Source organism: Epinephelus fuscoguttatus, linkage group LG23, assembly GCF_011397635.1.
Source record: "Epinephelus fuscoguttatus linkage group LG23, E.fuscoguttatus.final_Chr_v1".
NCBI classification, from domain to species: Eukaryota; Metazoa; Chordata; class Actinopteri; order Perciformes; family Serranidae; genus Epinephelus; species Epinephelus fuscoguttatus.
In genome coordinates, this window is record NC_064774.1 from 26,293,018 (window position 1) to 26,315,611 (window position 22,594).

General features: G+C 40.4%; 1 protein-coding gene across 4 annotated transcripts in view; it reads right to left on the reverse strand.

Moving 5' to 3' along the window:
- Positions 1-22,594, reverse strand: part of dnah2 (dynein, axonemal, heavy chain 2) — a 63,148-nt gene that overhangs the window by 24,133 nt on the left and 16,421 nt on the right. For all 4 annotated transcript variants that reach the window (XR_007448605.1, XM_049568483.1, XM_049568482.1 and 1 more), the window contains exons 26-57: positions 22,402-22,505; positions 20,756-20,912; positions 19,853-19,935; positions 17,816-17,996; positions 17,420-17,558; positions 16,869-17,086; positions 16,484-16,570; positions 16,233-16,358; positions 15,960-16,070; positions 15,638-15,826; positions 15,204-15,301; positions 13,836-14,025; positions 13,451-13,631; positions 13,147-13,274; positions 11,450-11,602; positions 10,821-10,946; positions 9,455-9,673; positions 8,250-8,367; positions 7,535-7,671; positions 6,529-6,666; positions 6,196-6,354; positions 5,885-6,037; positions 5,539-5,630; positions 5,161-5,356; positions 3,826-4,050; positions 3,521-3,625; positions 2,778-2,966; positions 2,415-2,500; positions 2,128-2,258; positions 1,800-1,949; positions 695-862; positions 202-362 (exon numbers count right to left, since the gene is read on the reverse strand). Coding sequence is in view for 3 of the 4 variants with exons in the window: in XM_049568483.1 (XP_049424440.1) it covers positions 202-362; positions 695-862; positions 1,800-1,949; positions 2,128-2,258; positions 2,415-2,500; positions 2,778-2,966; positions 3,521-3,625; positions 3,826-4,050; positions 5,161-5,356; positions 5,539-5,630; positions 5,885-6,037; positions 6,196-6,354; positions 6,529-6,666; positions 7,535-7,671; positions 8,250-8,367; positions 9,455-9,673; positions 10,821-10,946; positions 11,450-11,602; positions 13,147-13,274; positions 13,451-13,631; positions 13,836-14,025; positions 15,204-15,301; positions 15,638-15,826; positions 15,960-16,070; positions 16,233-16,358; positions 16,484-16,570; positions 16,869-17,086; positions 17,420-17,558; positions 17,816-17,996; positions 19,853-19,935; positions 20,756-20,912; positions 22,402-22,505 (4,698 nt within the window). In the remaining variant the exon portion in view is untranslated. The remainder of the gene's footprint in view (positions 1-201; positions 363-694; positions 863-1,799; positions 1,950-2,127; positions 2,259-2,414; positions 2,501-2,777; positions 2,967-3,520; positions 3,626-3,825; positions 4,051-5,160; positions 5,357-5,538; positions 5,631-5,884; positions 6,038-6,195; positions 6,355-6,528; positions 6,667-7,534; positions 7,672-8,249; positions 8,368-9,454; positions 9,674-10,820; positions 10,947-11,449; positions 11,603-13,146; positions 13,275-13,450; positions 13,632-13,835; positions 14,026-15,203; positions 15,302-15,637; positions 15,827-15,959; positions 16,071-16,232; positions 16,359-16,483; positions 16,571-16,868; positions 17,087-17,419; positions 17,559-17,815; positions 17,997-19,852; positions 19,936-20,755; positions 20,913-22,401; positions 22,506-22,594) is intronic.

Below are 22,594 nucleotides of genomic sequence, written 5' to 3' on the forward strand. Positions count from 1 at the left end.
AGAGATAGAATGACAACAATTATAAGACTTGAAATTAGGTTTTCACTTCCAGTTTTACATATAAACTTTAATGACTCATAGATGCACATGATCCCACAGTGGTTAAATTAAATACATACTGGAGGCTGTGTTATTTATGGCAGATTTGGAGAGCAGATTGTAAGTCAGCCACTACAGTCAGGTCCACTACAAAATACAGACCTCAACAAACTCGTCCTGCTTGTAGAGGTTAGGTACCTCTCCAGAACTCAGGATATTATTGATGTCCTCTACGAAGGATTCGTCAACAATTTGGGTGTCGCTGAACAGGAAGACTGTGGGTTTGTTGTCCACACCAGTCAACCGATACAGCTTCTTGATGTCTGGGGGAAAAAAGGACAGAACAGAACATTACTTATATATAATGAAGCTGACTGAAGATGGGATGAGAGGAACTGTGTGCAAAGGCAGAGTAATTCATCACAAATCAAATTCAGGTTAATCAGCCAGGAGCTAAAATTTGTCACGCTTTACACTGAATATTATGTGAGTCCATGGTCATTCTAATCTTGTTTAAATTCTGTCCTTGGTTTGAGTTTTCCTTGTTTAATTTCCAGACAACAGGGATTACCTCCAGAGCAGAATGCATTAGATACAGCTGTGCTTTCCTTTACTCAAACATCGGTGAATGTAAAAGTAGTGTGTTTGATCTCACCTTCTCTAAACTCCTGTTTCCGGTACTGCTTGGTGACTTCCACTTGAAACACTTGGTATTCACAGATGAAGGCGGCCATCTTAGACAGGCTCTGTCTACCAGAGCCCCCAATGCCAACCAGCAGCATATTGCCCCTGAGCTGACTGATCACACGTACTACACGGGTTACTGTGGATGGACAACACAAATACTATCTATATCATAAACTTCATCTGAAATCCTTTATTGACAGCATTCTTCTAACTGTCCTATGTGTGGCCTGTACAACCAGCAAGAATTTCTTACAAATATTCAGATGCTTTGTCCTCATATCAGCATGTTATTATTATTCATATTTGCATGTGACATGAGTGAGTTTCTACATTTAAAGGCAAGCTAGATTTAGACTTAAGACTTTAAATGCCACTCAGAATGAAATTTAACACCAATTCTATGAGAACCAAAACTGAAAAGCTGAAAGAAGAAAAAACATAACACACAATAAAAAAATATAAAAAGTCCTACTTCCCATGTTCTTGCTTTTATAAGACTTGACAGATTGATTTAAGAAATTGTAATACCGCTCAACGCCGTACATTTAGATTAATTAATGCAATGCCATTGAAGATTTTTTAGGATCTGCAAGAATCCTGTAACAGTTTGCAATTTGTTCTCATGTTGACATAGAGCTTCAAAGAGCTTCAATATGCCTGGAAGTCGCTGCACACATACACACCAACAACACAAACAACTAGTGTTGACCCATGATGTTTCTACAGTCATGTAGTGTTACTGATTTGCAGTGGCGTGTATTAAAGTGGCAGATTGACAGCAGTGTGTAGAGAGGCCTTCTCTCTCTCAGCTACAGGGTAGCTTTTAGCTGTGCCTCATGCTGTGATTTTCAAAGGAGCCTCAAACTGGGCCTGAATCATAAAACTGGCAAACAGTGAACACAGCAATGACACATCAGAGTAAAGCTGACGAGGACATCTTATATTGATTGTGGATGTGCTGGATTGACAGGACAGAGTGTGATAGGCGGAACTGACGCTGTGGGTTGAAACATCAGGGGAATTTTCTGCACTGTGTGTCAATTTAAATGTGTGTGTTGTGTTCTCAGACGCACTGTGTTCAATGGCATCTTGGAAGAGCACCAGACTCATTGGCACTACACCAGGTGTCAGGCTGTAGTCCTCCAGCTGAGTCTCCATGAACTTCTTGAGATCCTTCATGTCCAGTAGGTCCTCATACACACGAGACTCACTTAGGAAATCACCTGACACACACACGCACACACAGAAATAAACACAAACACATTTGTATCTTCTCAGTCATTAGTCTTACAGTTTCATAATACCAATTTAAAATCTGAGATGTTAGAGTATTTTTACATTCATTGGTGTGACAGTGACATAGCAGTGTGTGTGCGTGTGAGCGTCCAGTAATAAATGTACCAAATATCGGCGGCTGTTTGTTGTGGCAGATGCTGTGGAATGTGAGGTCAAAGAGTGTGCCCAGTTTCTCTCCCAGCAATGCAACAAAGGCCTCCATGTCACTGTGATCTACAAGCCGGTCTGAGAAAACCCTGAAATCAACAACAGAAAGTCACCATCAAATATTATCCAATTGATACACAACAAAGGCACCGGTGTTTTGGTGTGATGATGACTCTCTCATAATGAGGCTAGAGGTGTAGTAAATAGGCTATATGACTGTGAAAAGGTCAAAGATTTTTGGTTACCTGAAGCACTCATGGACCCATAGTCTGGTGATGTTGTTTTTGGTATCATGGTAGTCTGGGTGAGCTCTTAGCAGACCTTGAAACACCTAGACATAGATAAAAAAGATAGATGTATCATCTCACATTTTATCATGCAGATTAAGTATTTTAACCAAAATTATATAATTAAACAGGTTAAGTTAAATAGTAAATTTCAAGATAAAATGTTACCATGGCCAATGATACTAATGTGAGGGTCAGTACAATTAAACTCCCTTTTTGAAAGAGGCTCCACTTGTATTGTCTTGGAAACATATTCTAGGTACTGTATGTATGTGTGTGCTGTGGGTATGATCTAACCCATCTTTATGTATGATTTCATACCTTGGAGATATCTCTGAGGTTGAAGAGGTAGTGGATCTTGGCCGGAGTGGGAAGAAAACGAGCTGTAACAGCTTGATACAGTTCTAAAGTGGCCTGAGTCAGAATTTCTCCAATGGGCGTCACCTCCTCTTTAAAGCCTTGTAGCTTTTGGTTGATCATGGTACTGTAGATTCGCCTGATCTGGGACTCCTGCATGCAGAAAAGACAAGTCTGTTCAAGTCTGGTACATCTTGTAATCGACACAGCCATGTCAATTAAACACACAGATTTCAAAGCTGTGTTTTTTCAACAGAAAGAATAGCAGAATAGGAATTTTCTAAGGGGTGTACTAATTCCATTTCATGTTGTCCACTTCACACATTCATGAGTCAAGGCAATTCGAGTGTTTACAGGTGCTCACATGCCGAATGCAATATGGCTCCATTCATTTTCCAAAGCAAATGTACGTATGTTCACTTGTGGCAATACTAAAGCAGGGTGAGGAGAGGAGTCAAGAGAGGCACATCTAAGTGCTGAAAAAAAGATGGTCCGGTAAAGGTTGAGAGGAACACAAAACAGAGATGAAGAACGACCAAATAGCTAAAAAAGACTGGAATGAGAAAAGAGGTGAGCTGAAGAGGGAGTGAGCAATATGTGGGGAGAGCAACAAAAGTATTAGAAAAATTTATTACAATAATTTTGTCAGCTTAAGTCTTTAGTGGTAAAAGAGAGGACAGGAGGGCTAAATATTCAGCAGGACTTACATGAGGAAAGGTCATATTGATGAGATTGAATCGTCTCTGTAAGCGGCCAGAGATGTGAGTCCTCCCTCCACCAGGAGGCCCCATGGACGCCAACAAGAACATGTCCTAACAAAGCAGATACATACACACATGCACAAAAGACAGCAGAATTAAATAGTACATAACACACATCTATGACAAGAACATATCACACATGTAAAGCTTGTACCACATGCTGAGAAAGAATGGTAATTGAGAGGTAATTATGAAGGAGGCACCTAAATACAGATGTCACTCCAGCCCTCATAAAAAGTGCCATTCCTCACCTTGACAAACTTTACAGTCTGTTTCTGGCGGTCATACCAGAAGCCATAGTCTATCCAGAGGCGCAGCAGTTCCAGCGGTGGCTGGGAGCCAAACAGGTCGTGAGCTGGCATGTTGAGGTCGTCCAGAAACCACAGCAGACGCTTCCCACCTGCTGGTACAAACACGCCTTTGAATCTCTTCTCAATGCGGCTCTCCACAATGGCCTGGATGTTGTTGGAGGTGGTCTGGAGAGTGACAGATACACAGAGAGAGAGACAAAGATACAGAAAATACGAAATTATATGTTTCATTGCGTACCAATTGTATTCATCTTATGAGATTGTAAATCCTGCTATGGAGAAGAAAATTTTGTTACAGTTTGTGAGATATTGATATAACAATGTAATCTTATCAATGCAGAAATAAACTGTTCACTGAATGCTGCATGTAAAATACAGCATTTACTGACATCCAAACATGAGTAGTTTACATCAGTGCTTGCTGACATATGAATGACAACACTGGGGAACATAAGGAAAGAAGAAGTATTACTGCGTAACAGACTGAAATGGCAAGTAGTCAACCACTTACAGGCAAGAGCTGAACATTGCAGATGTGCAAATGAACTAAAGGCAGCAGAGTGTATGAAGGAAAGAGAATTGGGGAAAGGCAGAGAGAAAAAAGATTAATACGGAGCCACTTATCCCAAAATATTTATGAATCGATTCAAATGGCAGGAAATGACACAGATGTAAAAGAGAGAGGAGGGAAAAATGGTGGGGGGAGAGAGCTGCCAGGTTGGTGATGGTGATGACGGTGATAGTGGTAAAAGTGCGGGGTTGATGAATGCCTCCATCATCCCTGGCTCTCTATTATCCCTTCATCACTGCTATTCAGCACTGACGTCCACCTTAGAGCTGCACGCTGCACTTTTACTCTAATTGTAGTGAAGCTGAGATGGAGGCTATTCAAAGTCATGATGGGGTAGGATGGAGGCAGTCTCATGCTGCGAGTGAAGGTGGCTTGCCCAAAGTTATATTTAGCTGACAGATAAGATGTGTGTGCAAAGATGTGCATATGTGAGTGAATTTTGTGCATGTGTGGCCTCTATAAATTAAAGTCTATGACAGCATGTATGTTGTCACCTGGTGGACAAACAGGATATTAAAAATATAAATCCATATCGTGGTACTTATATCCCATCTTTTTCTGTCAGGAGACCAAACATAGGGCTAGAAATGTCTGGCACAGGGAAACAAGGCGGCAAACACATGCAATTAAATTTTTTTCCCCCCAAAGATAGAAGAACAAGGACATGGCATACACAGACACACAGACCATGCAAAGGCCCCAACCTGTGAAGACATGTTGACAGTCAGTGCAGTCCACTTGTTATCCAGGCCCTGCAGGATGCTCTGGGCCACTGAGGTTTTACCGGTGCCCACTGGTCCAGTGAGCAGCACTGGGTACTGACCCAACACCAGAGCCTTAACCAGGAAGTTGTAGCGAACTGTGTCCACGGTAGGAACCATAATCTTATAAAATGGTGCACTGCAGGAAGGAGAGATATAGATGTATTTTACATGTTAGTGGTGTTACCATCTAATATGCATTCAGTTTCAAAAGTAAAAGTAACTGGATTTGCAGAGTGTAATGAAAAAAACATCCTCACACTCACACATATATACATATAACAGCTGATGTCAGAAATATAAGACCAGCTGATTACTTACTTGGCATTGTATCGCCAGCCCTTTGGCAGCTTATCTTGAAAAGAAGCCCAGGTTTTTTTCTTGGTGTCCACATAGTACTCATAAACTGTGTCCTGAAAAAGTTTGCATTAAAGGTGAGAATGTTGGTACCAGACCCCTAGCCTGCAAAAGCCATTCAAACATATATATTCTGGTAGCTCTATTCGTTTTCTTTTTACTTTTTTGCAAAACATAATTTAGCCAAAGCAGATGCATTCTGCAGTACACCTCACTGGTCAAGCAAGCAAACTAGAGAGGAGAGAATGTGCCATTTTAGTGACTTTGTAAATCATTAACGTGTAAACAAATATCAAGCTCTACAGAAGACCTTGATGGGGAAGTTGCCCTCCATCTCCCGTAGGAAGCTGTCCATCCTCTTACGTCCATCCTCATCAACAGAGGCACAGATAGACCAGATAAGGCTGAAGATGAACCAAAGCTCCACTATCCTACCAGAGTTTTCTGTGTCCGAAGTGTTCACCTAGAGCAAGGAAGAACATTACGTGTTTTTAAAATTTACGGCTTAATTTCAGTCACCAGCCATAATAATAAACATTTAAGGTGTGCTAGAAAATGGTTGTCCGTGGGAGGGCTCATAATGTGCAGTGGAGGTTACAAATTGCATTCTAGTTGTCATACCCCATTGCTGGATGTGGCCAGGGAGTCATAGAGGCGGCAGAGAGAGGTTACTCCATTAAGCTCGGTGATGGGAATCAGCTCCTTACAGTTGCTCTTCTTAAAGTTCAGTGTGCTCTCTATGTATTTCTCAAACAAGCGCTTTAAATGGTCCACTTCAGCCTGGGGAGTAATGGAGCAATTGAGGGATCAATAGATGGAGATGAAACAGAAAGGGTTCCAAAAAATAAGGAAATAAAATGGGTGTCATTCATAAAAATGTTCTTATGTTCTTCTGATAAATGTAATCCTAAAAAAGACTAAGACCACAAGTTATCAAGAGTGAATGCACTGTACCTTGTGTCGCTTGTCCAGCCAGGACTGAACAAAAGGTTTCCATCCCAGATCACTATAGTCATTGTAGACCATCCCACAACGAGACACTGTAGCTGGAGAGGCCATTGCCAGGTTCTCCACTTCAAACAGCAATGACACCTGTGACAGAAGAATATACAAATAATTTCTCTGCTGTGATTGTCTTACTGTGCATGGCTGACTATGATACAGTAACAGATAGACAGAAATGTTCTCCTCAAATGAAAGATTTGTGTCCACAGAGTGTGCATTATGTGTGTTTGCACAGTAAAATAATATGTTATTCTGATTTATTACACCAAGCTACTGTTACTGTATCAGTTACATTTTAATGTTATTAGGCTCTCTTCTCAAGAGACAGAATACTGACATCAGTTTCAAAGTAGTGACGTTAATTACCCAAAAACAATGACTTTTTGATCACGCACATTAATGCTTATTGTCAGCATGTCAGACATACTTGTCTAAAGACAATTGTGTTTTTCAACTCTTCAGTTTGTAAAATAAATTTCACTGAAAGCTTCCTTTCTCTCTTAACCATGTAAAACACACAGACATGGTGGCAATTTGTTGGCTGTCACTTTGTTCCATTTCTTACATGAGCCAGACTGTCAGCTAAATGGATCAAGCCACTTGAATGTTCTGGCTCCTTCTTAGTTTGAAGCTATTAATCTTAGCCTGTCTTTGAGCTTTTGTCTTGTGAAATGTACTAAACAGAGACCAAAACAGCCCAGTTTGTTTTCTTTGAATTTGAATTCTTAGTTGCTGCCCAGAACAAATAAATTAATAAATTTATTTAATTCTAGCTGCTTTAATTCCAGGGTCCTGGTTTTATGCATGCTGTCTCACTGTCATGTCATGCTGGGGCACTTCAATAGAACAGAGCCATCATTAATGTAGGTAACACCTGTGCTTTTCCTACTATTAAAAGTCAAAATATAAGCCATGAAAAAATGCCCACAAGTCCGGTTTCCACTTCTGTTCTCACCTGTTCAGGCATGGAGATTCTTTCTCCATTAATGAGCGTGAGCACCTTGTTGTCATCCATAACAGAGTTCATACTTTCTATCCACAGTGTGTCAACAGGCCCGTCAAACACAATCCACTTCTCGTCTGGTTTCTCATCTAAAGGATGGAGAGATGAAGTGTGTGATAGAAAATAAGAAGGGACATGTAAATGTACTGTAACATATGTAATGCCTAGATCAATATGTCCATGTAATGCTTTCCAGTTCACATTTTCATTTAAAAAAATTACTTTCAATCGTGGCATTGTGGTTTGAAGAGTAGTTACATACTGACCACAGGAAGACCACAAAAAGGGGTTATTGCATACCAGTTTGTGTACTGCATGGCAAAGTAATACTATATGAAACATTTTCACGTTGTGAGCTCAATCAAATAAAACTATTCTCCCAGTAGCTTCATTACAGCAGCCAAAAGTCTGGCAAGGAAAAAAAGCTACCTGCCATCCTACTTTCCTCTCTGGACCCTACGCCTGTTTAGTCAGAGTTTAATTCAGCCTGAGGGTAAATAAGACTTGTGCATGTATGCATACTCTATTAGATAATGTAAAATGTGGTTTATATTGAGCTGGAGTTTAGAAATAGGAATGGGATATGGCCAGAGTAAGAATTCCCTAGTGTGTATTCAATTATACCAGAAGTAGTATGAACAGCATTGTGTGTTTTTGGTGTCAGCACCTGCGCAGGCTGATCTCATGAGGGAAGACAGCACTCCGTCAGTCCGCTCATTGGTGGACAGGTTATTTTCGCCATACAGCTCACCCAGACTCATTGCCTTGGGGTTCAGAGGATAATCCTGTTGTGCCACGGAGACAGTGGCATGTGAGAGAAGATGAAAAACAAAAAGTGATTCACAAATGGAAGATCATAATTAGAGACGACAGCAATTATGAAACAACAAGAGCATCATTTTGCCAAATGTAAAAAAAATTTTGGCCTCTGATCTTATTGTAGCAAGTGAGTTAAAAGCGCATACATACATTTTAATACCATTTGAACAACTGGATTTTCACTTTTTATGTACTTATAATAAACAAACTGGAACGCATAAGTGAGGTGATCACTGTCAGACTAGTTTATTAAATCTTGTAGGCTATAGCTTGATTTATGCTTGATGCATCTGCGAGGGTCACAAGTGTCCACACGGCCAGTGTGACATCACACCTTATAAGACATGGCCCTTCACAGGGGTCACATGCAGCAGGTTTTGTCGTGTCTGTGCACATCAAACATTTTCTAACTATGTGAAAGGGAAAAGGAAATGGAGAAATCAGGCTGTGAGTTTTCAATACACTGCCCCCTAGAATTTGGGAAAATATCTGTTTGCTGCAAGCAGAAACTTGCAAACCCGAGTATAAAAGATCCAAACATTTCCTTATCGCAATGACACCTCAGCTCACGTGTGGGAAGCTTAACTGAGGCATAGAGTGTGTACTGTCGCTTTGGTTATAGGATCACAAGCACGTATAATAATAATAATACATAATAAGGGAGTGAGGAACAGAGAGATAGAAATTGAGAACCAGGGAGAGGTGAGGCTGACATGAGACACCAGAAATAGATATACAAAGAGCACTGTGGGGAAAAAAAGAGAACAAGAGACAGTAAGAGGTAAAACTAGGAATCACAGATTCCGTTTGGGCCTGGTACTAAGTTAGGGTAGAGAGAGTAGTAAGAAGAGAAGATAACTGTGATTCTGATTGACAGTAAACAGGTCAAGCAAACCACTCATTCAATCATTTGCATAAATACCTCATTTTAGAGCCAGATTTGGAAAGGAACATTCTTGACTTACTCAAAGTGAGCCCCAGTAATGTTCCTTTTGATTAAAGCAGCATTATCAACCATTAAATTACAGTGTTCTCTGTTCCATCCACACCCACCTGGACCAGCTGGAAATCAGGCACTCCCTTGTGGTGCAGAGAATTGAGGGCAATCTGCAGAGTCCTCCAGGTGACACTCTTGGCGCTGCCCGTCTTGCCCACCAGCACAGAGGAGTGTCGAGAGTTTTTGGTCTCATACAGCTGAATGACTTTGGTCAAGGTAAAAGGAGTCACCTGCAAACCACTCTGACGAAGTGCCACCTCAATAGCCTCCTTCAACTGCAGCAAAATAAAAAGATACAGAACATTATGATATATTGACTGTGACATTAAGTCAAGTTGAATTAAGTTTGTCCATTTTGGGGTTTTATCTATATGTGGCTGTGCACATACAGCACCAAATTCATAGATCAATTTTTACAGATTGTATGTTCTCTTATGCTCTCACAGTACAAGATTACAAAATAATGGCTCATCAAACATTTCATAGTACTGAGGTGATCTTCCCACAGAAAGGTGCACACTACTTTTAGTTTTCTCTTCATACACAGAAAAAAAACAAACACACAGCCTAAGATTTCCTTGCCACATTGCCATTAGCATTTCCCTCATTTTAGCTGCCAATCTAACCCACAGGCTACATCATTCACCTGAACAGACAAACAAACACATACACAAACACATGGCAAATATGCGCCACGATAGACTCAACCACATATAAACACGTGCGGAAAAATGCATTCAGACATGAACACACAGAAAATCACCTGTATGCTCTCCAACATATTACACAAGCATATAAATAAAACATATACACATGGGCACTGGGGAAGGGCACACTAAAAAAGATGTGTGGACCAAGACACTATCCCATCCATGTATCTAACTCTTTTTCTCTTCTTTTTCCAAATGTCTGTAATCTCAAAAATTGCAATCTGCTTTTTACAGTTGAGACAGACAAGGTACACAGCATCAAGGAAAAATGCAACATCAAAGTTGCATCAAATAATCAGCCTGCATTTGTGTGCTCAGTGTGTGGTTGCAATGATGTGATGATTCATGTCTGTATAATCAATTTATCCTGCCCACCAAAATTAAAGAGACAGCCATATACAAAGGCAGACAGACAAAGTTAGACAGCAGATGAAGTGACAACAGTGGCATCTACATGTAAATGTTGTCTTATTGCTGAGCGTGACAGTGTGAGTATTAATAAGAGCTGCTTATGTATATATTGATGCTACAATGAATATTAAGAGGAGCTGACAGCTATTTGGACAATATCTGGGGCAAATTAACTATAGTCCATTATTTTTTTTTTTATATATTTTGGGATTAGAGAACAAGGGACATTGTCATACAGTGAGACCAAACATGACAAAACACTACTCCTTTGCAGTAATGCTGATCTTGACTGCTGACTTACCTTGCCATAGTCTATAACGGGGGTTTCCACAGCAGGGAACAAGTCTTGGATGATCCCATTAAACAGCGGCACATCAGTGGAAGTCAGCTTAGCAATGTTCATATCCTTCATAGCCATTAGCAGGATCTGAGGATGGAGAAAAAAAGGCAGATTCAGTCATGATCACATTCCCCATGGAAAGATTCAGTTCATCTAAGAGGGAAAGACAGAAGTTAAATGTACACATGCTGGTTCTCCTATGATTTGACATTGCAGTAAGACAGAATGCTTACAGAGAGATGACAGCTCAGCTTGGGTTCACATTCACCTCATCATCAGTCATCACAACTGCCTGCTATTCATATGGATGTTAGTCTGTTCAGTATGAAATTCCCTCTGTCTGTTTCATCAGACAGTGTTTCCTTGCTGATCTGCAGTGGAGGCGCAGAAACTTAAACTATGTGAGACATCCACTTGATTTGACTAACTCAGATTGCTGAATGGATATTTTAATGGCCAGTATGAACAGGAATGATTACAGTGAGCAAATCCTTTTTGAAATGTTCATATGGACACCTGACTGAAATTGTGAGCTTAATTTTGAGTATGGATACCAGCATATTGGTTTATTTTACATGAGAGAGACCTACTCCTTCATCAGGAACGTTGGGGCAAGAGCGCCGCTTCCTTCCAGCATAGCGAAGCAAGGAGGTGAGAGCACGCAGGCCAAAGTCATAGTGGTCTTGTTTAGACAGCTGCTGTACTGCCAGGGAGTACAGGGTGAACACTTTCTTAGCCAGGATCTATAAGGACAAAGACGAGAGGTAGAGTGACACTGAGTGACATAAAGACAGAGACAATAAATTAAGACATGAGGACGGACAGAAAAAGAAGTGTGAATGTCACCTTAAATTGTGTTAAAATTTGCAGTATAAACCAGAGATGACTTCGCAGGGCAGTGTACCAGTAATGCATGTCAATGAACACAACTCCATCACTTTCCATTCCCTGCTTCAGTGGTCATCAAAAACACATCACCAAGTATTACATCTGTAGAACCATACAGCCAGCTTGCATTGCAGCAAAAGAGAGCATGACAAGAAAATCATTCAGCCTAGGATGTGCATTTGTCTGTCTGTGTGAGCAGCAGTGTTGGATTTTGTTGAAATCTCCAAGGAGCAACATATACCTTCATGTTCACGAGCAAGAGATAATTAGGATCTCCTTAAACACACAAAGATTAGGAAGCTTACACACTACATCGCCCTTTCTCATCACTCAGTGGCAAGCATGTATAGTATGTACACTAATGCACACAAACTCTGTCATCTCCCTCACAATAAACACACACATAGATAGTGGAGTAAACTATAAGAGCTCCCTGGTGACTCAGCAGTAATTCAGCTTCAGCTCCGGCCTCGGGAAATCAAGTGTCTGTGGTAATCAGCAATTTTGTACACACACACACACACACACACACACACACAAAGGTTCTTACAACCTTGGCCCTGCACCAAATCCCAGTCAGACACTGATCCCAGACCAGTACTTACTTACTTCAAACCAGTGATGTAATAAAATAGATGAATCAACACCAACCGCTGATCTATGTTCAGCAGAGGCTCCAGCTACTTACATTTTCCAAACATCACTTTACTTGGCACGTATAGTGCAATTATAAGAATAGTGTGTTAAAAACCTTGATAAATATATAAATAAATAAACCCTCTTTAAGTCTGTAGCTTTGATGAAAAGGCAAGCAGTGCATCTCTAATAGAATCCATCAGATTGATTTGATGATATTGCATCTCTATCAGTGTAGAAGAACTCAATCTCATCTGCTGATTGCCTGAGCTCTTCACATAAAAGACGGAGGAATGTTTCATTATGGCTGTGATAATTCAACAAGATATACTTTAGAAATCAGTGAGTATTCAGAACAGTGTACAGGGTAAAAATAGCACCCAGACCGAATTCATTAAACAGATACATCCACTATAAAGACAAGGCCTTGTTACTGAGAAGTGAGAGCTGAAGAGAGGTTTCCTTGGAATTACAATACATTCATGCTCCTGAATACATTTTACCTCTTTAGAACATACATGTGATGAATTTTAAGTGCAAATACCAGTCTGTTATACAGCAGCAAGCAATAACATACCTGTCCCTTCATCAACAATTCTTCTGTAGCAGAAAATGTTTAAGGTCTTCAACTAAGATCACACCTAGGACTTTCATCCTCAAACTAGGACTAACCTTACTTACACTATTTTCTTCTTTTATCTGTTACTATCACTATTACTTTTCCAGCACATCACCAGTAAAACATTTCCTTGAGTGGTAGTACCTTGCAGTTGTTGAAGCCCTCTCCAAATAGTATAATCTCTGCGATTAGAGTAGAGTCTGGCACCACCATGGAGATAGGTCTGAACATGGACTTCAGGTTGTCTGGAAGCTCAGTACGACCAGCGTAACCTGGGAAAAAAATACAAATAGAAAAAATATATAAATGTGTTTTGACACTCCAAGAGCCATCCATGACACATTTCTACGGCATATATATAAAGATCCTCTGAAGATATCTCAAAGTACTTCACAATATCATCCACATGAAATGCAGTGAGTGTATTTTCATATTTGTGTTGATCTACCGGGATTCATGGTGATAAAGATGCCACATGACCAGACCAGACGTATGCGCTGCCCCTCAAAGTAGAACTTGGATTGTCCAGCTGCGAGGGCAGACAGGATGGAGAGGATCTGCTGGGCCACTACCGACAACACCTCGATGTTGATTCGGTTGAATTCATCGAAGCACCCCCATGCTCCTGTCTATTCAGGGTGGACACAATGGCATACATACAAATCATGCCTCGAAAAGCAAATCTACCGATTAAAAATCAAAACAAAAAAAGTTTAGACCAGAAGATTTAATGAACAGCATGTTCTACTTTTTAGGTTGACATCACCATCATTATAACGATTTCAACTACAGTCATCGTCATAATCATCCCTTATCTTGTAGCTTTTCCCTACCTGTGCCAGGCCAGAGTACATGCGTCCCATGGATTTGTAGTCTAGTCCTTCAGAGCAGTTGACTACAATGACGTACATGCCTAGAGCTTTGCCTAAGTCCTTCACTGTCTCTGTCTTCCCTGTACCAGCTGGGCCTTTAGGAGAGCCCCCCCGATGGAGATGGAGTGCTGTGGTCAGGGTCATGTAACACCTGGATGGAGTCAAACATTTACAGACATTTACTCTACATTGATTCAATGCAGAAAAAATATTTATTATACGCAAATATAAACAGGATATTTTCGTTATTAAACAATATTAAATAAATTAAATTAACATATTTTGAAACTTTGAAAAAAAGATTGATTGTATGGCTTGGATGTAACAACAAGGTCTAAGCTGAAAAAAAAATATGTTTGTTATATTTCCATACTTTACCTTAAAATGAAATATGCAAGATGGTCTCCAATGTGAATTAATATATCCAACATTAATCTGCCCATTATGACAATCACTAACATATTAATTGGCACTAATCCTCTAAGGTTTTCCCACACTTTCATCTATGTGTGGCGGCCCACCATGTTATCAGCAGTATTTTTGGAGCTGGATTGTTCATCAGGAGCGCTGTTGCAATATGTATACCGTTCAGTTATGCAGAGTACCACACTCTCGGAGGACAGAGCGTACTCTGGGCACAGACAGAGCAGACAAACACCAGGCCATCATTTTTTTTAACCTTCTTCAGATAAAACCGGCCGTGTTTCCGTGGAAACCGCACCCCCAGCAGTCCAGCACTAATGTCTAAAAGTTTGGTTGCCTCTGCAGCAGCTGCTCCTCTAATCCACCAATCTGATATCATCAGCTCTGATTAATCTGACATCAAACTGATTGACTGGTTTCCACACTGTGACTCAAACTCAGCAAACTGCTGTTGAGGAAAAAAAATAAAACTCATGAAGAGTTCCTTCTGCGCTGCATTCACGGACCTGCCAAAACCTCCGAATTCAGAGAAGGAATACAGGACAGAAACACAGATTCTAATGATGTGGGGAAACGCTGCCTTTCATCTGTGAATGCACACTGATTGAAGGTGTGATCTAGTGATTACACTACTGTAAAAATGCTAATGGTAGCTTCTGTCTTCTCTTATCTATTTCACTTGGCATTTAATTACACAGGATACTGATCACAGTGCAAATCTGTCCTCCAGAAAGGGGGAGTAAATCAGTTGTCACATACTCAATATGAATAGCAAGAAATAAGATAGAAAATGTAAAATATGTTGATTAATTGCTTATTAATTAATTCACTGATATGACAGACTGACTGATGTGTTGCATTTGTTTATCGGTGCACAAATTCTCTGACTAAATGATTGATTGCTACCTGTCAGTGAGTGGAGTGATGACGAGACGTCCAGAGTTGCCCAGGTACTCGTAGCCATACTTGAAGTGTGTGTTGGTCTGTCGGATTATGCAATCAGCCTATTGGGAGAACAAACAAACCAGGAAGTGAGTGTAGTGGATGTTTTCTTGTCTCCTTCCAACCCATCTCAGCTCAGCAAAACTGCTGCCATTGGACAGATCAGCAAAATGAGTGGGGAGAACAAGATGTGTCAAGGTGTATGTCCTCTGCAGGGATTAAAGTTAACAAAGAGACCATATGCAAAAGCTGCAAAGGACCATCACTAAAACTAAAACCTGTTACTGAAATTAATGAAAATGTATCTAATGTGCTCTTCTTTTTTTCTATTCCACCTCCCCCCTGTTCTCCACGTGATCTCCTGTCTGTTCTTCTTCCTTGCATTGGTCAAAGCATACCTTCTCCCAGTATAGTCGCAGTTGGCTGAGCCACTCAAAGGCATTGACATCAGTGCAGCCTGCCTTGGCCAGCTTATCAATGACATCCCGAGCATGAACCTCCACTGTGACCAGCGCTACAATCTTCAGACGTAGGACTTTGGACAGGTTGCCACGGATAATCTCTGAATAGCATTCAAGCATGGAGACCTGAGAAACAAAGGCAGTCATACCAAAGAGTTTATTGGAAGCCATTTAATTCTTGACATCATTATGTTGGCTATTCATGGGACTGAAAATGATTAGTTAAGCAACAAAAAAAAAAAAAAAAAAAAAATCAAACCTGTCCCTTCTTCATGGACTTCAGGGAGGACATATCACCTCTTTCCTTGCAGGTAATGAGAGATTTAGTGACATCAGTGGTCCACTGGATCTGACTGGCGGTGATCAGCATCTAAAATAGGAAGAATAGACAAGTAACTCTTTTTTTTTTTTTTTTTTACCTTTAGCTTTATTCTATTTTTTCCCAATGACATGGACTAAGTACAACCAAAGGGAATGGAGAGGGGTTAATTGAGGAAAGAGTGAGAGAGGAAAAGGAGGAAGCTAAATGTACCTGTCCTGGCCAATCTTTGACCCATTTATCTCTTTGTCCTTTCATCTTCTTCAGAGCTTCGAGGCAGCTTCTTAGACAGTCCTTCAGTGTGATACGCATGGTCTTCTCAACGTCACACAGCCAAACCTACAAAACAAAATGGTGCTCACATTCTCCACCACAACTCTCCATGTTGTATTCATTAGCATCAATGCTATTACTACTACACATCTATCAACATAACAACATGATCAGAATCATCACTGCTGTACCTCCACAGGTCTGTTTAATGGCACTCTCTTGAACTCGATAAACTCCCCATCGGCAGAGAACATCCCGGTGGCATGTGATTCAGTGACCTATAGAAAACATACACACACAGTGGCAGCTTTCTGAATGTATTGGTCTGATTCTGTATAATATGAAAACAGTAATATAACTTTAATATAAATATAGTGCCAAAATGCATAAAAAATGCATCAAAATAGAGCTTGTTTATCAAAAAAGTGCCAAGAGAGGATCCCCAGACCACCTGACAGAGGTCCTCAATATCTTGAAACACCCCTACATACACCTAACCTATGCAGGACTGCAGCAACTGGCCCCTGTGGTATGAGAGCTTTTGATTAATTTGATGATTATTTTTGTGTTCCCTGCCTTTTCGATTTGCAGGTTCTTGATGTTGTCAAAACACTTTTTCAGGTGGGGCTGCATGGCTTCCGGGTTCTGCGACTGGCCAAGGATCTCCAGCACATCATCATTTGACAGAAAGTAAAATCTTGGGAAGATCTGCCTCTTGGTCTCCAGATACATGTCCAGGGCCTTCTGGATCTCCTCCAGCTTGGCACTCATTTCTGTCAGCTTCTCAGGCAATCCTGAGAGACAGAGAAGAGAGGTTATTTGAGGACTTTGTGAAATTCTAAACATTCTTTTTTATTCATATTATTTATTTTTTCATATGTTTTATTTATGAAGAAGTCTCCAGCAGTGTCATCATCATCCCAGGTTTGTTTCTTAACACATTAAAAATCTTCCCAACTATTTTTAATCATATGTTCTTGAATGCAACACAAATTTACAACTTATGTATAGGCCCCTGAATTCATGAAATTTGAAAGACGTCCCCCCCCCCAATCCGATGGTTTGACTCTATGAATGGTTTTGATATCAGAATGATCTTACAAGAAACATGAAGCATGTTGTCATACCAGGGTGGTGTGTTCCCCTCAAGGCATTGTTATCCTTGTGGAGTCGGCCCAGGATGGTCTTCCAACTACAACTGACGTCTTCAAAGTCTTTGCACTCTTGAGGCAGCTGCTCCCTGATGTCCTTTCCTTGGAAAATGTTCTAGAGGGATGATAGAAATTAAAAAAATGGAAAGTGACATCAAAAGATTGCAGTATGGTAATGTAAATGGTATATTATAGAGTGGAAAAGAGGTGATGGTTTACTGAACTGATGACAGTAAGAAAACAATGGTGAGAAAACTAAAACCAGGGAGGGATATTTTAATCAATGCATTGACTCTTCAGGTGTTCCTTAGAATGCAGACTGGCAACAATGCTGAAACACACTGACAGTATTTGTTAGTGTGTTTCTTGTACCTCCAGATAAATCCACTGACGTTGCACAGTGAGGATCATCTCGATGACTTCCAGCACCTGGGACAGCCGCCATTCCCAGCTGTCCACCTCCTGCTCAAAGGCTTTGACAAACCGAGAAGCTTTCATTGTGGACAGAATAACCATGTTGTCCTCTAGAGCTTGCAGAACCTCCTCTGTGCCCCTGGGAGAGACAGGAAGGAAGACTTAAAATGCTGATGACTGCTTTAAAAATGGATTCCAAGGATGAGACATTTTCACAGAGGAAAAAGTCAGTGAAGTATTATATACAGACTGTGTGTGCAACTTAAAAAAGCCCCTGTTAATATGCATGAGCATCATTCAAATTTATTTGAAGTCAAATAATGAATTAAAGAAAAAAGTTGCACAGATGATTCGAACTCAACAATTTTCCATTTGTATTTGCAATTAATACTCTGAAGGTGTATAAGATGCTTCGCTGGGTTATTTCAGGTTTGTCGGTTTCCTATTTTTGTTGAAAATTTGGCAGACATCCCAAGTCATTAGTCAAATGTGATCTGCATATATGCCAGCAGTTATTTACTTGTATATTTATTTCTCTGACATTTCTGTTAAGTGTTGAGCTCTTTTTCATTTGTGTTTAATTTCTTAAAATAAGTTAATCCAAATTTGTATTTCACTCATCCTTACAATCCTCTCCCTTGCATTACAATCTCACTGTGCCTCTCTCCCTCCCTGCCTCTGTACATAATGTTTACTCTGGACCAGTGGCTGACTGTGCCCCCTCTCTGTCCAATCAATGGCAATGGCTTAGGCTACTAATTAGACTGGGTCTGAGGTCTGACTCTATTCATTTTCATACGCAGCAGATGGCCTGGGCATTCCTGCTTTCACCAGTCAGGCTGTCACTCCCTTAACTCTGTTCTGCTCACTTCTTTCTGGCAACAAGCAAACACACACTGACTTCTCCAACAAGGCTGTGAGCAGACAAATCATTCTAACATCAGCATCACATATGTTCTCCACTATATATGCTGTAGAGGCATTACATTCAGCTGTACACAAACAAAGGTAGATTGACCTGTGGAACCCAGTGGAGCAGGTAGATAAGACATAATGAAGACGCGAGTCTATGACTATAAGTTGAAGTGAGTCTCACCTTGGGTTACAGTTGTAACTTGTTACTAATTCCCCAGATTTCAGCTGGTTGGAGAGAAGCCTGAGAACTAGCTCTCAAACCACATAATGAAAAAAACATATTAACTTGTAGAAACAAATTTAAGGAGAGCCTCATAAATAATAGTAACAAACGCCTCATCAATACAAAACAAATGAACAAAATCCTCTTAAATGATTAACAAATTCCCCTTCGACAACAAAAAATGCCTCTTCAATGATAAATAATGCCTCTTCAATCATAAACAAATGTTTTTAATGACCAAATGTGTTTATATATGGAGGTAGGGGTTATACTGGGTCACCTGTACATACTGTAAATCCCGTGGGTGTTAGGTGATTGTTCAGGCAAGCAAAACTCTTGTATGAAAACACTAATAGCAGCCAAGATGCAGGTGACCTGGTGTTAGGGGTTTGTTAATATTCCCAACTGATACTCCAATTAAGTTTTAAAATGTACAATACCCCCTTCAAACAGCAGAGCAAAAAACTTCAATTGAATTCTTGAAAGGGCCTAGAATCCAGAGCTTCTGGTTGACAAGATTTGCTAAAATGAAGCCTGCATTCGGTTGAGGAAGGATCAGAATGCCCTGGGTGTGCATTTCTTTACCTCTCTTAAGCCCTAAGAAAGGTAGTTGTCACACCCTGATTGGCCCATAGGGGAAATGCACCAAGTTGCTATCAACACTTATTTGGGAATTAGTAACCAAACCCTGTGCAACAGATGATCTTAATTACCCTCCAATCAACTCAGGGGACTTGAGACATTATGCTAAAATGAAAGATAAAAAAGGAAATGACAGCAAGTACTAAACAATGAGGGACTGCTACAAACTTCTTAAATCCTCCACCCTACCCTGCCATCAAAGGTTGCTTCCTCACCTCAGCCTGTGGTGGCCTTCATCTTTGTAAGGTGCTATGTCCAGTGACATTTCCTCCCATGTCCTGGTAATCTCCTCCAGACCCTTAAATATCAGACACACAGAGTAATACAGATAGCACACACCAATCAGGGGTGGCAAAATGACATTGCATCATTTCTACAAGCATAATGATACATTGTCATGGTTAGATATTTGATGATAGGAAACCATATATCTTAGCTTTGAGTGCTACTGCTTGCATTCATCGCAGATAAGGAATGTTTTAGGAATTGGCATAGTGACAGCATCTCTTTTTGTCATTCAGTTTTTATAAGCACTCTTCTGTACTCTTGCTCTTCTTTTCATGTTATTATATAAATTATGTATATTTCCCCCTTGGATATGGGCTAATACAGCAATATACTACTATACTTACACCCCTAAGAAGAAAACATTTTTCAGAAACTTTATTGAGTATCTTAATTTGAGAATCTGACAGGTTGATTACTTTTCAGAGCTAGCTAATCTAAAATAATTCCCATCACAGGCTCTCCTTCACTCGCAGAATGTGCCTAGAATGCAGTGCTAGTTTGTAATTGCACAGCTGCCTGCTGTTTTAGTAAATCAGCTGCTAATGACATGCAGATTGCAAGTGCAAACTGAATGAAGGGCACAGAACAAATGTGCACTGTGCTTCTATGTGCATAAATCTGGCCCATAAACTGCACTGATGTAACCTCTGTGAATGCTGAGGTGCATGGTGAGGACGTGGAGAGGGGCTGGGGCAGATTGATGTTGACAAATGTTAAGAGGCAGGCACTTCTGCTCCATGAGCTGGAGGTGCTACCCAAGAACAACAGGCCTTAAGGCAGGGTGGACGGAGCCACGGAGTGTCAGTGCAGACTCGAGGAAGAGACTGGACCTGTTCTATGGAGAGTTCCTTGCTGGCGGCTCCAGAGATCTCACAAATCTTATCAGTGTACTTGTCAAGGCCCAGAGATATGATCCTCTCCAGGGTGAATTCACTGCTGGTTTGGTCAAAAGTGCAGTGCAACTCTTCGCAGATCTGCTTCCAGTGCCTGCAAGAAAGGTGGCATTAAAGGTATCATTTGTCTTAGTCTGAAATTGCTCAGTAGGTCAGCTGAAGGGAAAAAAAAAGTAAAGGTGAAGGCTAACAATGTCGAGGTGATTAATACCTAGATCAAGTCAAGTCTACTTAATTTATATAACCTAAATGGCTTTAGAATTTGTACAATATGTGATACCTCCTCACTTTAGACCATTAGTCATCAGCACACAGAGGTGATAACCCATTACAAAAACATATGCACACTAAATGCTAATATTCCAACATTTATCATCTGGTACAGTATATGCTGCTAAAGTTAAAGCTTAATTTTTATAGTAGTAACATTTGATTTTTTACAGTTATTTTATAAATATATTAGACACTGCTAATCTACATTATAACCTCATGCATTGTTTGTACAGGTTTGACAGCATCCAGGAATGCAGAACCAACCTTCTTACTGCTAAGTGAAGGATAGAAATGTCACTGGCATCAGTAATGTGCTCAAGCGAATGTCTAGTTTGTGCTTATCATGCCAAAAAAGTATAAGTGGGATATCTGTGGAATGCTTACATATAAATAGAGTGATATCTGGGCATGACAGATGTATCACTCCACTCTGAGCTCTTCATATAGGAGCATCATTAGCACACGGACTGACATAACCAACAGCTGGCAATAAGAGGAGAGGAATGGAGGGTGAAATAGACAGGGAGGAGGTGGAGCAGAATCTGTGCCAACTATCACCCTCTAGCTGTTGTCTTCCTTTCCAACAGTGCTTTCACTCAATGGAGGCAACACAGTTATACTTGATAACTGACCACAAAAGTGAATACACCCCTTTTAAACCTTGCCATCTCTCTCAATATGTTTCTTTTCAACACCCTAACCAACTACCACAACAGCCAGTTTGTTGAACACAGAATGTGTTGTGCTTTTTTTCCTTTTGGTTTTCATTTAGTTCTTTGATGGTACAAGGCACCAACACAAGATGAGATGCTGGTTCTGCAAAAGAGAGTTTTCAGGCAGTGCGTATGCATTCAAATGTGGCACCACTTTCACAGATGGTGGACAGAATGCAGCAAAGGTTTCTCTCTCCTCTGGGAATGGAGCTACTGACACTGATGAGGGAAAACAAGACTGAGAGAAGGACCTTGGATATAAGACATTAGAACAAACTTCAGAGAGAGCTGACTGAACTAACCACAGTAATAAACTTGTTCTACAGGGTTTAGCACCATGCTTAGTACCCATCCTTTAAATAAAAATTGTAAAGCACTCCCCTACCAAACAAAGTAAGTGTGCAGGTTATTCATTCTACCTGGTAGCAGTCTTCTAAATAAGGACTTTAAGCACTAACTACTGTCAAACTATTTGATAGGAAATCTTTTATTTGCCATATCTTGCACATTGTAATAAAAAAAGATAACAGATATGCTGAAATGACAGGTGTTATATGACAAGGAAATACATGTAGAATCTTTGGTTTCAGTCAATACCTGTCTCTCATGGCTGGGTTCCTCAGATCAGCGATGAGAGGGATGATACGCTTGAACTGGTCAATCTTGTTCTTGGAGAAGTCTACTATGTCCCACTCCTTATCCTGCAACCAGATGATCAGGTCCTCACTACTGTGTAATTGTGAGAGCAGCTGAGGGGTTTATTTTAAGGGAGCTGTGCATTTTGTGATAT